This window comes from Parus major, chromosome 1 (genome assembly GCF_001522545.3).
Source record: "Parus major isolate Abel chromosome 1, Parus_major1.1, whole genome shotgun sequence".
NCBI lineage: Eukaryota > Metazoa > Chordata > Aves > Passeriformes > Paridae > Parus > Parus major.
The window spans coordinates 14,299,711-14,312,765 of NC_031768.1; the positions used below are offsets into that span (position 1 = coordinate 14,299,711).

The 13,055-nt window shown below is 39.5% G+C and overlaps 1 protein-coding gene across 7 annotated transcripts in view; it reads right to left on the reverse strand.

The window, feature by feature from the left end:
* Positions 1-13,055, reverse strand: part of CNKSR2 (connector enhancer of kinase suppressor of Ras 2) — a 205,760-nt gene that overhangs the window by 167,014 nt on the left and 25,691 nt on the right. For all 7 annotated transcript variants that reach the window (XM_019006570.2, XM_015625115.3, XM_015625107.3 and 4 more), the window contains exon 2: positions 2,571-2,734. In XM_019006570.2, the coding sequence (XP_018862115.1) occupies positions 2,571-2,734 (164 nt within the window). The remainder of the gene's footprint in view (positions 1-2,570; positions 2,735-13,055) is intronic.

Genomic DNA, 13,055 nt, shown 5'->3' on the forward strand with positions numbered 1-13,055 from the left:
TGTAGCCCCATGAACTATAGGCACGCTACACAAAGCAGCTGGTTTGCTGTTTGCCATACCCACAGCTGCCAGGGAACTGCAAGCAGAAGTTTACCCCCAAAAAATACTGGGAAGGGGTGGCAGGAATAAAGAACATCAGCAATCAACATTGCAGAAGCTTTCCTAAGTGACAGCAACTCTGTGTTGGAAAACTCTCCCCTGTAGAGTGGGAACAGGGATGAACAGTGGTAGGGGTTCTGTCCTCTCAGTTGTCCTCAATGCCAAAAACTGTTTAGGTGGTCACTCACTAACTCAGAAAGAAAGGGGGGGGAAAAAAAGAAGCCAAAATACTTTTGTTGTGTTTTGTTTTTTTTTTTAATTACCTTTAAATCAATTAGGGGGTAAGCTTGCAAGGCATAATTTACTATTCATAGCCCATCATGCCACCATGATGTCCAGCATCCAAAGATGCTTAACAAAGAGATGCTAAGTCATTTGGAGCATATATTTGTAACTCATGCTAAGTTCTATCATGAAACCTCTGTCAAACTCCAGTAAAATAGAGAAAAAAACCCAGATAATTAAAAAAAACACCTTGCATAGCCACTATCTGAATTAGCAGTTAACCTGCATCAGAGAGTCACAGGCTTAATGTTCCCCTAAACAATACAGCTAATATTAAAGTCAAATCAGAAGAAAAGGCAAGCCCTACTCAGGCTAGACACTCATGGATGGAATAAATAAAGAAAAGCCTGTAAATATAGGACCAGTCCAGCCAAATGGATTGCCTCTGAATTAAATTTTCCGAGAGGTTTATCTGATTGGTGAACAATAAATTCAAATTAAGTTAACTAAAATCAATATAACAATAGAATTTGTATCCCCAAGGAGCCATTGGGAGCCATTTGTGAGACTGTAAAAACCTCATCCTAGAAGCTGCAATCTGAACTCATGCCACTGTGTTTTAGCAATGTATTTTAGCAATTTTCTTTAAGACAAACTCAGAAAAGCAGACAATACTGTATGTGCAACAAGAACCAGGAAGAGAGAGACTTGCTGCATGCATTTAAGATGTAGTGTTAGTCTTTGCTAGAAATTCTTTATTTTATATTCAACTTAATTCCATATACTTTTGCCTAAGATAAAGAAGCTACAGAGATAAGTTGTGTTTGCTTATCTGAAGATTTTATCTGTAATTACATACCAAAGAGAAAATAAATTTCAGCTAATAAACAAGGTTTTTTCTTCCATAGAAGTAATTTATTTTTCAAAGAGACACAATCTGTTTCTCTGAGTGACTGGGAAAAACTTTCATTGGTGTTGCCCATAACTTAGACTATCTTTCTCAGTTAACTGAAGTATTTACTTTCTTGTTTTCTTTCACACCATCTGACAAGAAAAGTACTTTGTGAATAACTCTCTTTATGTCCCCTTCGATATCAGTAGCTTTTTTTAAGATTGCAACTTTCTTATTTAAAAAACAAATTGTTGAGTTAACTTATTGCACTGACTCATTGCAGTGTTACTAGAAACAGTATCCTACAGAAGATAATCTCTGTTTAAAATCAAATGTTTTCCTGCATGAAAAGCTTTCTTCCTTTTTTAAACTTTTTTTGGGGTATGTTTTATTTTTTTCACTCTCTCTTTTTCTTATTACGCTTCACAACGGTTGTTGCAATTTTTGGGGTATTCAGAAAAGCTGCTGCATGTGGAAAACCGACAAGCCCTGCTGAAGAGCCTTTCAGCCGACCGTCTTTGATTGCCTCTCCCAGGATTCAGCTTTCTTAAAAGCTCCTTCTAAGGCTTGAAAAACAGTATGTACTAAAAACCCACAAAACACCACCTCAGGCAGTGAAGTACATCTTAACAGAGGTATTCACAATCCTTTCTGCAGTGGAGAATGCCATGTGCCCAATCTATCACTAATCTTTACAGACACACACTGCAAGTTCATAAGGAGGGTGAAGTCAGCACCACACCCCTCACTGAGCAGATAATCCTAGTTATGCACGACATGACCTGACTGAAAAGACCATTGCCAAAATCCTCCTGCACGCTCCATCAAAAATTTATATATTATTTATACATAAGATAATTATTTCAGTATTTAATCCTTTCTACTGTGAAATACAAGCAGCTCTGTTTCATCAGGCTCAAAAAATCATCTAAAACATAATTTGCATGAAAGGACCAGTGAAGAATGACATGGTAAATATCAGAACATTTTGTTTGTAAAGGGCAACCAACACTCAATTACTCCATTCACATATATTACTATTTTACATTCCAAACCAAACACAGTCTAGTTTCTTTGTGATTTCAGATAAACTTTAATTCAATAAAGACAGATATGTTAGCCCTAAATCTCTGACACCAGTTTATTTAACAAACATCACTCTATCAGTAGATTTTTCCCTTTATCTTGCCCCTTGTTTAAAATGCTAAACTGTTCATACATTACAAATCAGGAGTTTCTTGTGCTGCTTAGATAAGTCTTTAGGACTAACAATTTGACTAATTTGAAACAACATTTTGAAAGTGTGAATATGCAAACACTGTTCACCCCTCCCCATTTGCCCCAAAAAGTTTACCAGTGCACAGAGCAAGTCTACTGCTTCCAAGATAAGTTCCTGATGGCCAATTCTTGTGACTCCAAGATCTTCCAGTTCCTGATGAGTAATTCGTAATAGCTGGTCACCACTAATCTTCTCTCTCTCAAAGTTCTTTATGTATTGCTGCAGGCAATCATCAAGACCTGCAATAAAAGGACAGAAGGAGGGAAGACAAAAGTTAGCAACAGTTTTTGTACCCTAGTAGGAAGTAAAACTGGCCAAAAATAAAGCCAGCAGAGGATTCTTGTCCTATCTTTAAGAAAAGTATTTTAACATTGAAAAACCTTATGCTACCCAGAAATCTTAAGATTTTAAGAGCTACAGCAGCCACAGCTTTTTTTTTTACCTGTAGACAATACCAACTGCTCCTGAACCCTGAACAAAGTCCTGAATTCCTGCAGTTTACTGTGCTATGAATGTCAATCTGGGAGCCCCTAGCAACAGCTATGTTAGGGATGCTCCACCGCATCTGGAAGGGGTGAGGAGAAAAGGGAACAATGGAACATGCAGTCAAACACGAAGTGGCAGTGCCACACCACAGTGTCTCTCCCACTCCAAGGTCACTCACATACTGTGAACCTGAAAGTTCACAGATCATGCCAGCCTCTAAAACAACCTGCAAAGATCTCTAGAGAACAAGAAAGGCAGTAGCACTGCAAGTGCAAAAACTGAGCCCCAACTGCAGCAACAGATCCAGCTCAATGTACCACAAAGAGAACCTGTAAGGAGTGACAGTACACAAATGAGCATGAAAAACTACTCAGACCAAGACCTGGCTACACTTCTCAGAACACAGTAATCAGGGAGCAGAAACAGGCTCATTGTTGCAAAAGACATGTTAGAAGGTCATGCAGCACACTTGCTCAGGACATGGCTGAATGCAGGGTTGTACAGGTCCTGCTCTGTGGGGCATCCATTTCATACCTTTTCAGTTTGATTATGAGTCATCGACACGCAGCTGAGCACACATTTTCACCTGGAGCAAAGAGCACTGCAGAATGTGAGAGAATCCATCATGCATCTCTAGCCCACCAATCTTTGCCCAAGAGAGCCAGGCAGGACAGGGAAGCCCTGCAGCATGTGCATTCATGTACCAAGGGGTAAAGACTCTTGAGTATTTGGTGGTCCATTTAACATTTCTGTCTGAATACTTTCCAATGGATCAACATGACTGCTACCAAGCAACAGGACTTGACAAAGCTCTGAATGCATTAATTTTGCTGATTCTTGTGAGACACAACCTTTCTGAAAAATGACTTCAAACAATCTCTAATAATGAAAAGACATCTGCTCATTAGACTGGAAGAAACCAAGAACATTCTTACTTGCTAATCAAAATGTCTGAAAAATCTGAACATACATGGAAGATAAAAGATTGATCTGACTGCTGAGTCCCAGTTACCTTGTAAGAGCCCCAGTATACAACTTAAAGCTTCTCTGAAACTGGTTTGGTTGCATTTTTGGTTCTCATTCATGCCTTTCAGGGTGTAGCTGCACCTCAGAAGCGACTGACATGAAGAACATGGTGGTGGTACAGGCAGGGATGCCCCAGCACCAGGCCACCCTGTTGTTCCTGGCTCAGCCCTTGGGCAAGAGTCACCCACGCTCTGTCCCTGCTACACCAGCACAACATTCATAGAGCTTTAACCTCTAGAATTCACACAGTGAAACTAAACCACACACAAACAAGCTGTAACAGAAGTGCTCCAGTCTCAAGATACAGGAGAAAGTCCCCAGTTCCTGAAGACTTCAACCATGTCCTTCCAGAGCCTGCTGCTTGATTTTCTGCCTCCAAAACAAAGCCACTTAAACGTCCAGGTTAATCAAGCACTTGAAGCTATTGCCTTCATTTAATTGCCCTTTCTAATGAAATAGTTGCTCAAGCCATTCTTCAGGAAAGAAGTCTTGGAAGGGCAGGAGAGGCCCCCTCCATAGGCAACTGCCCAGATCAGCTCAGCTGGTCAGAGCACGATGTTAATATACACCAGTTGGGGGATTGATCCCTGTACAGAGAATTCTCTTAAGACCTGGACTTGATGATCCTTGTGGGCCCCTTCCAACTCAGAATATTCTGTGATTCTGTGACAAGGTGAAAATTGAGCTGTCAGCTCAATTTTCAGAAAATTGAGCTGAATAGACAGCTTTGACTGGAACTCAGAAAAAAAGAGTTTATGACCTTTTGCAGAAGGAGCAGGAAACTCAGGAGGACTGCAGGGATGTCATGAAGTTATACAGGGAGAAAATCAGAAAGACCAAAGCCCAGCTAGAACTTAATTGGGCCAGTGCCATAAAAGAAAAAAACTAGTGTTTCTATAAATACATTAACAACCAAAGGAGAGCCACAGAGAATCTTAAGCCTTTACTGGATGTGGGGGAAAACACAGTGGTGAAGAATAAAGAAAAGACTAAGGTCCTTAATATGTCTTCTTTGCCTCAGCCCTGAATAATAAGACCAGTTGTTCTCCAGGGACCCAGCCTGCTGAGCTAGAAGACAGGGATGGGGAGCAGAATGAAGCCTCCATAAAACAGGGGGAAATTGGTCAGTGTCCTATTACATTACTCAGACACACAAAAGTCTGTGGGGCTGCATGGGATCCACCAAAGGGTATTGAGGGAGCCAGTGGAAGTGCTCACTGAGCCACTTTCCACCAAATACCAGCAGTCCTAGCTAACTGGAGAGGTGCCAGCTGACTGCAGGTCACCAAATGTGATGTCCACCTCCATGGAGTGCTGCAAGGAGCATCTGGGCAATCACAGACCTTTTCGCCTAAACTCATGCCAGGAAAGGTCACAGAGCAGCTCTTCTTGAATGAAATCACATGGCATATACAGGACAACTGGGAGATCAGGCCCAGCCAGCACGCATTTAGAAAAGGCAGGTTCTGCTTGACCAATCTGAGCTCCTTCTGTGACAGTGACCACCTTAGTAAATCTTCCCTTAGAGGGAAAAGCTGTGGTATTGTCTACACAGACTTCAGTAGAGTCTTTGACATCATTTCCCACAGCATTTTCTGGGGAAAACTGGCTATCCACGGCTTGGATAGATGTATACTCTTGGCTGGGTATAAAACTGTCTGGATGACTGGTTGCTGGTAACAAGTGATGTTCCTTGGGGTTCAATGCTGAAGCCAGTCCTTCTAAAAATCTTTATTGATGATCTGTATGAGGGGCTCAGTGTACTTCTGCTCTTCCTGAACTTAAGACCCACATCAGTTACACAGACTGCTGAATGAGAATAACATTAAAATTATTAACGTCATCAGGTATCAAAAATGAATTACCAGTTAAGGCACTAGAACACAAATCCAGAATAAGACATGACAGATGCACTTAATAAACAGTTACTGACATATAATTCTACGTAAAGGCAACAGTCTTCCTCCTCCTGCTACCTAAGTATTTTTGTCATTCAGATGTAATCTAGATGGATGCACGTAGCTCCTACAGGGTGAGAAAAAAATTTAAGAGAACAAAACTGTTACTGACAATTGTTTGACTCACCAATTTTGTAAAAACTACAGCCACGAAACAACAGTATAATTTAACCATTTACTGGATAACGTTTTCAGAATAGCTTGCCACAAATACGTCTCCTTATTCCCTAAACATCCTTTTAAAGTAATTTATTTCTGTCATTTTATTTCTAAATTAAAGAACAGCTCTTCTTTTTGTAAACAAAACTGTGCGCAGATGATGATGATAATAATGATGATGATAATAATAATTATACAAAAAGGCCAGCATTCCTCTCCCACACCTTTTGCCCCCAAAGCCACAACGCATCCAGACAGCCGCTGCTGCCTTCAAATCAACAGGAGGGGAGCTGCAGGGAACAAGCATTCCCAGCTGATGATGCCATTAACTTGGGGCAGGACAAGATGTACCAAAAAACATCAGGTGCCTGGAGAGGAAGCTAAAAGAAAATAACAACTCCTTAAGAATAAATTTCCTGCAAGTCCAAAATCCACCCAACCTCAATGTAGTTAGCAATTTTTTCTAGCTGCCAAGGGCTGTTCTGTTTCTTCCCCACTGTCATATGAGAGGATGTCACCCAACCCCCATACCACAGCAATTCCAACAAATAACTCAGTTTGATGCACTACTCCCTGTTCCTGGCCATGGGTGTAGAGTATCCAGCACTCCTGGATGTTTCAAGAAGTGGCCTCAGTCCAAAAGCCAGGTTCATGATTATATTCTGGATGTGTAAAGCCCCAGAGTAGATAAAAAACCAGTTTTTGTGATATCAGTACAGAAGTAATACTCTTTTATCTGCTCCTCACCCAAAATAACTGCAAGATTTTTCGAGTATATGTAAATACACAGCTGTTTTAGTAGTAAGAGAGGTAAAGTCATACTCTTAAACTGTAGGATCATAGTCCTCTTCCTTTTAAACCTACTCTTTAAAGGAAACTATATACTATAACCTTTTTTTTTCCTTGAAAGATGCCTGGTCTTGAGTTCCAGCAATAACACAGACCTCCAATGATGTTAACTCCCCTGCCCCATGTGCTTTCCATCTGAGCTTATCAACCATGGAGTCTGGCAATGCTCTCCAGATCCCATCATACACTCATTACCTAGCCCATGTGATTCACACCTACACGAACACCTAAGATGTTAATACACTGTCCATCTTTGTTAGCTGGTGTCTACCTGAGGTGTTATGTACACAGATGGACCATTGTGGGCATTGACAGAACAGGAATAACTCTTTACATTAAGTCTCAAGCAAGCTCTACCTCACCTGTGGATTAAATACGTAAAAACCACCAAGAAAGTAAAAACAGCTCCTCCAAATAAAACTGTGCAGAAGACTCAATACTTTAAAAATGTATACAAAATATACATATTTTTAAAAAAACTTATCTGGAAAAGTTTCTGTTTCAAGTACAACATACTGGAGCTGTTTTTTTCTCCAACTTTGTCATTGAGTTCCTCCTTCCCACTGGATGGGCCTATTTAGAGTTCATCAACCCATTAACAATTTTTGACGGTTCACAGATGCAAATCAGGCAGGTTTCTATGTAATTAATTCCTTTTATTACAACAGCATCATAGAAACCGATCAAGAAAGGTTAATTTAATTCTTTTACTCAAATGATTTTCTGGAATAAGACTGCAAGATCCAGCAGGACCCTCTAGAGAAATCTTCCATACTCACAGTCTCCTAACTAATAACTTCATGACCATTCTGAGGAATTGTCTTATTTTGAGGAGTGTAACAGGTCATCTTTTGAAACAAGCTAACCAACAAACTGTTCTGTAATTCAGTGCCACAACAAGTTATGCACATCTGTGGTAGCTGAAACTCAAATAAGCTTCTCCATAAAATATATTCTGAGGTTCTGATCTCAGTCTGCTCCTCCTCTGCAAGCAGTTCAGTAGTTTCTTCCACCTCTAAGAGACTAAAAAAACATTAATGCATTAATTTCTATGGCTAGATCTGAATAAAAAAATCAGCTGCTCAGATACAGTTCTAAAACCAGAGAAAACTAGGTAGAATATTTTTTCCCAAATTGGCAGTAAAAGAAATTTTCTCCAAGGCTGGGAAACTACAGTGAAAATAACAGACCTCCTGTCTGGGTTAAGAAAAAGATGATGAACATTACAGGTTTAACTATCACATCTGAAACTTTGACAAGGGAGTGTATTTTTCTACTCCCCTGGCATATCAGAGTGAGGATGCAAACTGACAACTTCCCTGAGCAAGTCCTTGCTCTGTAAACACAGCACTTACTGAAAAGCAGTAACATACAAACAATATATGGAATAATTTTGCATGGTAATGAAAGGCACACAGCTTTCAAGAAAAAAAAAAAACAAAAGAAAAGGTCTAGGGCTTTTCTTTTTTCTTTAAATATAAGGCAAACAAATTTATCTTTCAATCTGAACAGAAGGAGTACCTGAACTCCATCTGCTTTTATACCTAAACAAATACAAATTGAAGCAATGGACTGTAGCACAGAACTTACCAAGGCATGAAAAACAAAACTAAGCTAGCATTTAATATAAACTGGGTGTACATATATGCAGCACTATCCAGTGCCTTTTCATACTGAAAACTATTATTTGCAACATTTTTACTTAAACTAGCGTAAGTGACCTCTCAAAAGTTGCAGTTGTTTTATCCCTGCTCACCGTTAAATATGCATTGAATTTAAGCCAAGTATTCCTAAGGACTGACCACCTTTGAGAGTGCACTTCAGTCTACCTATGTTTCAAAATTAAAAATTCAGCTGAGCTCCTGATAAGTTAAAGCATTTTGCTATGACATTCATTTGCACCTAGGCTTCACTAATCCAGGGCTGATAGGCTATTAGTTATTCACTTTAATTGTACAAAAATACAAGCTTTAATTATGCCAAAGAGAAAAGGCAACCAAGCAGAAAACTACTCCCTCTCTGCCACCTCCACCAAGAGAGCTGTTCCTGGGCACAGACACTGCTGGCAGGCCACAGCAGGCAATTATCCCCATTCACATTTTCTCCCCAGAGCCAGAGCATGAGAGGCAAGACCAGGAAAAGCCAGTTTTCCCCACAATCTGTAAATGGGAGATGGGCACTGGAAACTCTCCATGCTCCTCAGTCTTAATGTCACCACAGAAACCAGGGGGAGCCAAGCCAGCCACCTCCCCACCTGAGAGGCAAACAATTTTCCTCTGCCCACGAAAGGGATGCTCACTGCTTCAGGGTCTTCAGAACCTCCTGGGCTTCATATGTGGCAAACAGATGTCACAGTTATTAGTGCCAGAAGATGGTGCAAAGAACAGAACATTTTAAGTGCCGTGGATGGCAAATGCCTACTGTGAACAGGATAGCTGCAAAAAAGTAATGCCCCATCCCAGAGGAGCACTGTAGGAAGGATGCTCAGTGAACCACCAGGAGCAGTTTTCACTACAGACTGAAAGAACATTATTATACATTTGAAACTGGGAAAAAAAAAAAAACCCAACACATTAATTTCAGGCAGATTAAGGAATGGATATTGGATTAATGAAAAAAAGAATTGCCAAATGCCTGGATTACAGCAATATCTGCAAAAGAGCTGAACAATCACATTGTGCACTGTTTATCTGTAATTTAAGGTGAAAGCCCTCTTACTGCCAAACATATCTGTCCCTCACTCTGTAGAATTATTCTGTCTCTCACTCCCTTGCCTCCCTCTCTGTAACACAGCAGAGTAAAATAAAATTCCAAAAGCATTAAAGAGAAACGTTAAAAATTACCAAGAACACCAAATAATTATTCCTTCAAGTGTAACCTGCATTCATAGAATATAGTATAAGATTACATGTATTCTATGTGCAGTTTAGTTTAGATGTATTTTTTACCAGGAATTTTCAAATGTTCAGTCAAAACATTAGCTGAAAGGTACTGCTAACTAAAAATTACTATTTTAGATTATGAAAGAGAAACACAATTAAAAAATCCACTTTATATCCACTGGGTATACACTACTACATCCAGAAAAGCATGCTATGTTTGTAAAATGAAGAATGCAAAAGAGAGATAGGAACATGAAAAGCAGAAACATAATTCAAATTCAGCCTCTCTCGACTTGCTCTTCTTCAGGTCCTTGTCAGAAGGATCTATAGCTGGTCAATGGAAAGCCACAAGCAGCCAAGGAGATGGCATTACAGTGGGCAAGAACCTGGGAGTCAAAGTGTGTATTTGTGATAGCAATGGCTCAAAACAGAAGTCTGAGATGGAAAATCTACTGTCTTAAGTCACTATGAATTCTGCAATTAAAATTTAAATCCTGCTCAAGGGATCCAGCCCTGAAGGATCTGCTATTTCTGTGCCTACAGATACACTCTCTTTTTGGGACTGGGCTCTTATGAGACCTGGATATATTAATTGTATGACCATGTTGACAATATATGGCAATTTTGTTCATCAGAAAATTGCAAAAATACCAAGACTGTGTGGACCACACATGGTTCATCAAAAGCTCTACTTTACAAAGAACTTCACACTGACCAATTTAACTGTTTTATGGGAAAAAGAAAACTAAAGAAGGAGACAAGAGAAACAAAAAATGTACACGTAGAACTAATTACAAGCATGACTTAAAGATACACAGGATCAAACTGGGCGCTCTGTCCAATAGGGCTTATTTTAATAAAATCAGCTAGACTACTTATAATCAGTGCTTATTATGGCAAGCTAGACTTGTTAATTACCAGAATAATACCCACAGCATTCTCTTTAGCTGTTCATAAATGTGATCATTTGTATTTCTCTGTGTACTTTCTGCTTCCATTATGCCCATCTCTATAGAAAAGCCAAATCTTTACACAACCACATACTAGTTTTGCAAAGTATTTAAAATCTTAAAACATGGATAACACTGCAACAACCAGTGTGGAGCTTTATTTCTGTGAAATTCAAGGATCAGTATCCCTGATTATCAATATTGTTCTCAATGTAAGGGGTTATAATTATTGTTATATTTAGGACTTTTATTAGTGGATTACAACGAACACATTGTTCAACTACAGCTGTGGCCTTTACACATAAGAAATGCTGAAGCTTGCTGAAAAGTTTGTGTAGCTGTTAATGGCAGCAGAAATCTCTTTGACAGTGGAAAGGAGAGGAGCCAAACAACCCACAGCATCATTAAATATCAGGAATCCCTCAAATGAAGCAAAATCATTTGTTCAAAGGAACACATTCACTTCCTCCTGATAAACACAAAACCCCAATGCAGGGGCCTAGGACAGCCCCAGTGGGGATGGGATCAGAAAGTGTGCTTTCACTTCCATAGTAAAATGGACAAAATGATGGCTTTTTAAATTCAGGGTTAGAAGTTCAGCCCAAGAGGGGAGGCATCTTGAGATAAACTGGAAATACCTGATCCAAAACCAGAAGTCCTCCAAAAAGTTGTCCAAGCATTATTAAGATTATAAGACTATAAAGACTGCATGAAATACTCACCTAAAATTTTAAAGAGGAAATTACATTTTTTTTCTTACTTAAGTCCATAACCTTATGATTTTTGGAGCAGCTTTGACGACAGGAATGTACCATCAAAGCTTTGTAAAAAGCAAGAGGCAAAAGTGACATTGGCACTTTACATGTAATAATGTATTTTTATGATCCAGGCTTCTGATTTTTCAGAATCCAGACAGTCTATTCTTATTCAGGATCCCACAATGCTAGAGAGTGAACAAAGTAACATACAAGGAGACATGGCTCTGACCCAAGAAGCTCAATATACTTCTCTTTTCCCAAGAAATTCATGCTGGCTAGCTAATAAAGGCAAATCCCTCAACAGCTACTTTTATTTCTACTCTGTTTCACATTGCACTTTTCATACTCTCACAATGATTCTCCTCATTCTTCACATGTACTTTAGTTTGCAGAGTACCTCGGAAAAGGGAAATCTCCTCGGGTCCAATCAATGTTTAACTTCTTCCTCAAAGTACCACATTTCTGCTCCAATTATCACAACTAAACTAGAATACATTGCAACTATCTTAGCATATAGGGATTTTTCAACCACCATTGTAAAATTAGGGATCTAAATACCATTAACTAACACTCATTTGATTTGTGTTTCATTAAGTGTAAAAATTTTAAATGCTACCATTTTTCTCCTCTAAAATGACTCCTTGTACAACAGCTGTCTGCATCACTACCACTGTAGGGATTTGATGCTTCCTAAAAATTTGCAACCACGCATCCAACTATAAAGAGTAACTTTTTTACTAATTGGATCCCCATACAATACAAAGTAACATATGAATGAGCACAACAAAAAGTTTTTCTCAGCAGTGTCCTTCTCACTTTAGAGTTTCTGGAGGCTAGAACAAAGCAGCTTTGTAAGAGTACAACAGTTTATCCCTCCCCAAACATACAATACTCTGGTCCCAGCACACAAAGAGGCTACACCACTGGTTTACACAGGAAAAACAACTGTTCATCTAAGAACAGCATGTGGCTTTATTACTTCTCCAATACATCTCTCTAGCAAGCACTGAGCACTAATGACATGAAAATAGGCTGAAGTGAGGACCACCAGGCTCGAGCACACCACCAACACAGCAGTGCCAGAGCTGGAAAGGAGCAAAGCAAACCTTCCATCTGTCCCAGCCCTGAGCTACAGCTGTACATCTCTGAGCACAACTGCACTAATGTGCAGCACCTGCCCCAAACAATTCTGTAACAACGACAAACTATCAGATTCCCCAGTATTACTGCAAGCATTGAAATGCAACCACTGTATTCCCTAAGGATGGCAGGCTTTGTCTAAATAGGTGTGGTATTGGCTTCTTCAACAGTTTAAAAGGGGCTAAGTCTGAAACACTCCCTCAGGACTTAAGATACAAAAGTCTTAATTTTCCATAGCTTTTCACTGTCTCCCATGATTATCTGCAGCTGTGCTTCACACCATACAACTATGGAAAGTGCAAAGACATCAAATGTACAAGCATACACCAGGCAGGACAGGAAGGAAACTTTC